Source organism: Helianthus annuus, chromosome 15 (assembly GCF_002127325.2).
Source record: "Helianthus annuus cultivar XRQ/B chromosome 15, HanXRQr2.0-SUNRISE, whole genome shotgun sequence".
Lineage (NCBI taxonomy): Eukaryota > Viridiplantae > Streptophyta > Magnoliopsida > Asterales > Asteraceae > Helianthus > Helianthus annuus.
The window spans coordinates 39804199-39808422 of NC_035447.2; the positions used below are offsets into that span (position 1 = coordinate 39804199).

Below are 4224 nucleotides of genomic sequence, written 5' to 3' on the forward strand. Positions count from 1 at the left end.
TCAGAAATGGTTCTATCTTGGTTCTAACCTCGCGCGCAGTCTTGGGCACACCTTCATAGTCGGCGCAAGGTCGAGGAAGCCAACACTTTGGTTTATTTTGGGTATGGTCTCGCGCACGACCTGAGGTTGACTCGTATGGCCGGCGGAGGATTTGAGACCATACCCATTCATGGCTAGCATGGTTGTACTTTCGGACTATATTTGAATATATACTATACAAACCCCATTTTGGTAACTGATTTGGATTGAAAACACAATGCACAAAACTCACTAGTCAATTTTTTAAGAAACTAATAAAGTTTTTACAAAAACGAAAACAACTACAACAAACTATGCAAGATCTTATCGTCATATGAGATCACTTGACCTTGAGGATTCTACTAAGTATCATCAAGAATCAATCATCTGATTACATCCTTCCAACATATTTCATCAAAGATCAACTCTAAATGCTTATCTTTTATGCCTAGAGTTGGAGAATGATGTAGTAGCATAATGTTATAGGCACCGTTATCAGCATTCCAAAGATAACCCTGAAACAAAAAAGTTTGATATGAGTTCATATATCGTAATAAACAAACAATCACGACACAACCCCTTCTCATGAAAACAAGCCGTTCTTATATGCTTACGAAGTACTGAGAATTGTTGCATGAACGTCGTATTCCTTTGCGAAAACAAACGGTACAATCCCGACTGATAGTGTTGCCTATGAATATAAAGAAAAAAAAACTATTATTAGATTAAAAGTAATCTTAAGTTATAGAAATTAAAAAAAAAAAAAAAACTACCTGGACAATAGTGATATGAAAGAGGGTACCGTGGAGGCCAACCAAGAATGCTGCCAAGGCGCTTACTATCGGTCCTATAAGAAACTTCACTACTATAGAAAGCAAAGCCTTTGATCTCCCACAGGCTATTAACTTAGGTTGAAGGGCCATGAACAAACCTTAAGACATACAAAACATAAGTTCTTTATTTTTCTAATAAAAAAACGGTAAGTTTGGAGAAAAGAACGTAGAGCGATCGAAAACATGGGAAACTAGGAGTTGAAAAATAAAAGTTCAGAAAAGTAAATAAGTTATGTATGACATTAAAGGTATAGAACTTTATGAGACAATCACGACACAAAGGGGTTTACATATATGACGTAAAACGTATAAAGCTTTAAGGGACAACGTCGACAACACTGTTGCAAAAAACACGACAACTTTATCGTATTTTGTAACAGCCAAAATCATAATTCACTATATTAAACAAAGGGGCTTCATGTTAGTCACAAAAACAAATGATATTTCAAAAAGGCGTCTTTCAGCAAAATATCACGAAAAACATGACTTTATTGACCACGGTATTGTTGGAGAGTCAATATATTAAAGAAAATTGTTGTAAGATGATAATTAACACGACATAAATATAGATGATCGTAAAAGAAAAAAAAATCCTAAAGGTAAATAGATTAATGTTCATTCAATATTCGGATAAAGTTTCCCAACATCCAAATTCAATGCAAAGCATATATATAAACAAAATCGGTTTATACTTAAGATAATGGATTTTAAAATTATTTACGTAAAAGAATCCATTCTTTACTAGACAACTAATTTCTAAATGTAATAAAATCCAATCTTTACTTGACAACTAACTGATATTACGATCATAGTTTTAAGTTTATAATAAAATGTTGTAAAAACTCCGTTGTAAACAATTGGGTTTTATTACACAAGAAAAAAAATATTTGATTTTTTTATTGTAATAAAACCAGGTTATCAATGTAGTATTCCGGTTCTATTGTAAGGCTATTAAAACTATTAAAGCTTATAGTTCCAAACTTTAGGTAAAAATCCGATTCTATTACCTTATATGTGTAATAATATATATTCTTTTATATCTATATGCATGATTCAAATAAAAAAAAAAAAAAAGATAACTTACCTAAGCTAAACATAGCCATTCCAAGACCAGCATTTGAGATCAACGAGATTGAATTTCCTATTATTTTTGGCATTACCCAATGCCACCTGCAATAAAAACTCCCTATTAAAGATAGTAATTCATTATTTTAATTTGATTCAACATTTAATTTTTACTCTAAAAGATAACACCATCCGACCAACATTAATAATTCCTTTTTGAACATCCTACGATTAAAATGTTGCTAACCAGGTTAGTAGTTAGTATATTAGTATCACCAGGTTAGTAATTTTACCTGAAGGACACAAGAGCCCAAACAAGACCTAAGATGCTGGCGTACGTGTTCGGGTTTCTAAGCAGTTTCCGCGAGACCATCAATAGTATCAATCGGCCCATCACACGCGCCGACGGCATTTGTTGTCCGGACCCTTCATTTGGGTCTGTTACCGTGCTCGGTTGGTGCTCTGCCGCAGAGTCCACCACACCCGGTTTGATCTTCTCTCGATCTCCGCCGATCTCAACGTCAAATTCCTTCAACTCTGCATCAATATCAAAACTCTACCGTTTTAGAACACGAATGTAAAAAAAAAAAAAAAAAAAAAAAAAAAAAAACTATTCTTCTTTATTTGTAGGTGGTCTTGGAAATTGACAAAAGTTTATAGAATGTTTTTGAAATATATTTGCCTTCAAGGCAGTTCGCTTATAACATGTTTAGAAAGCCTCCTAGAAACTTACAAATAAAAAAATCAAATGGGAAACATTTAAAAAAAAATGAAACTTTTTTAACTAAATTTCTATAAAAAACAAGATAGTTTCGTAGTAGTGAGAATTCGCTATGTACCTCCAAGTTTTCCATGATCCGGTCGAGTCGATTGTTCCATAGTCGCGTAGAGTTTGGAACGAGACCGACCACCTTTGGAAATAATCGGCGCACTCGAGCTACGACCAAACATATGGTCGTCATGGTTTGGCTTCTTTTGCGACCCATTTTGTTGCAACTCTGGCTTTAAACGTAGCACCATTTGTGGTGGTTGTTGGTCTTTTGTAAGGACAATATGCGTTTCCGAGTTCACCGAAAAATGTGGCACCATGCTCAAAGACGACCGACCCGCTTCATCTTCACAATTTGATTGCCGAGGGGTAACTCCCCTCGACGATTGAATCGAATACATATCATCCGCGGGGCCGAAATTCGACAACCGGCCCCCAGGAAACCCTACCATAGAGTTAAAGTCCGAGTGGTTAGCATACGAACCTCTCGGACTTTGAACCGCAGATGAATTCAAACTAAAAATTTCCGCACCCGAAAGAACCGAACCAACTCCTACCGATCGTCTCGACGCATTCGACCTCCTCACCGTGACATGTAACTTCCCATCATTTCCCATCTCCGCGGTTGTTTCAAGAACATCTTGCGCGTCAAGCGAAACAACATCCGAATCAACCTTAATCGAACCGATATCGCCTCCAGCACCCGGAAACCGTTCCATAATCAACGCCTTCGCCGCACGAAACTCGAACAAGAACAGAAGTATCGTATACCAAAGAATGCATTGCATCACCACCACCTGAATCATCAGTGGTGCCGTCAACTCACCATACATCGACGTCAACAATGGGATTCCGATCACGAGGCTATTCGGGAGCGTTGAGAGGGAGAAGATGGTGATCATCCATTCAAAACTGCCGGTTTTTGTGAATTTTGCCCAAAACCCTAGCACCACCAGCATGATGATTTTCTGGAGGCTGTCGGCCGCGATGAACTTCCAGTTCATCGCGTACGGATCACCCATTGAGATGAAATGGAACGAGAGTAACGGGACCGCGAAGATCGCGACAAAACGGTTGATGCCGGAACACTGGTCCGGTGTGAAAATTTTCCACCATTTTACGCTGCCGTAAGCGAGAATCATGGCGACGTATAGCGGCACCATCGCGGTCACGATGGCGTAAAAGTCACGGCCGGTGATCATTTTGTATTCGAAACAAAGTTAGATGGGTGAAGTTAAACGTACCCTTTAAAGAAATAAGGTGACTGATTTAGTAGGAGAAAGGAGGTATATATCCCAGTAATATAAATTTGTATGGGTGTAGAACCCTTATATATAATGTATGTGTGTTTGTGGAGTCGTATACGTCTGGTTGACCGTGGTATGAACACCGGAAAAAGACATTGACTGGGGTTTTGACCGATCATGGAATTAAGAGAAATAATATTTGCAAAAAAGTTTGTAGCTAAAATAAATGACTTGTAATTAAGAAAACAATTTATGGTATTTTTGCATCATGCTTTTAAATGCTGTAAAATAA

The 4224-nt window shown here is 37.4% G+C and overlaps 1 protein-coding gene across 1 annotated transcript; it reads right to left on the minus strand.

Moving 5' to 3' along the window:
* Nucleotides 1–260: 260 nt before the first annotated feature.
* Nucleotides 261–3966, minus strand: LOC110889377 (probable auxin efflux carrier component 8). Its single transcript, XM_022136893.2, has 6 exons — nt 2756–3966; nt 2210–2453; nt 1936–2021; nt 792–949; nt 633–709; nt 261–533 (listed from the first exon to the last, which is right to left on the minus strand). Exons 1-6 carry the CDS (start codon nt 3885–3887, stop codon nt 467–469), a joined length of 1764 nt encoding a protein of 587 aa, XP_021992585.1. The 5' UTR covers nt 3888–3966; the 3' UTR covers nt 261–466.
* Between the last annotated feature and the right edge of the window lie 258 nt (nt 3967–4224).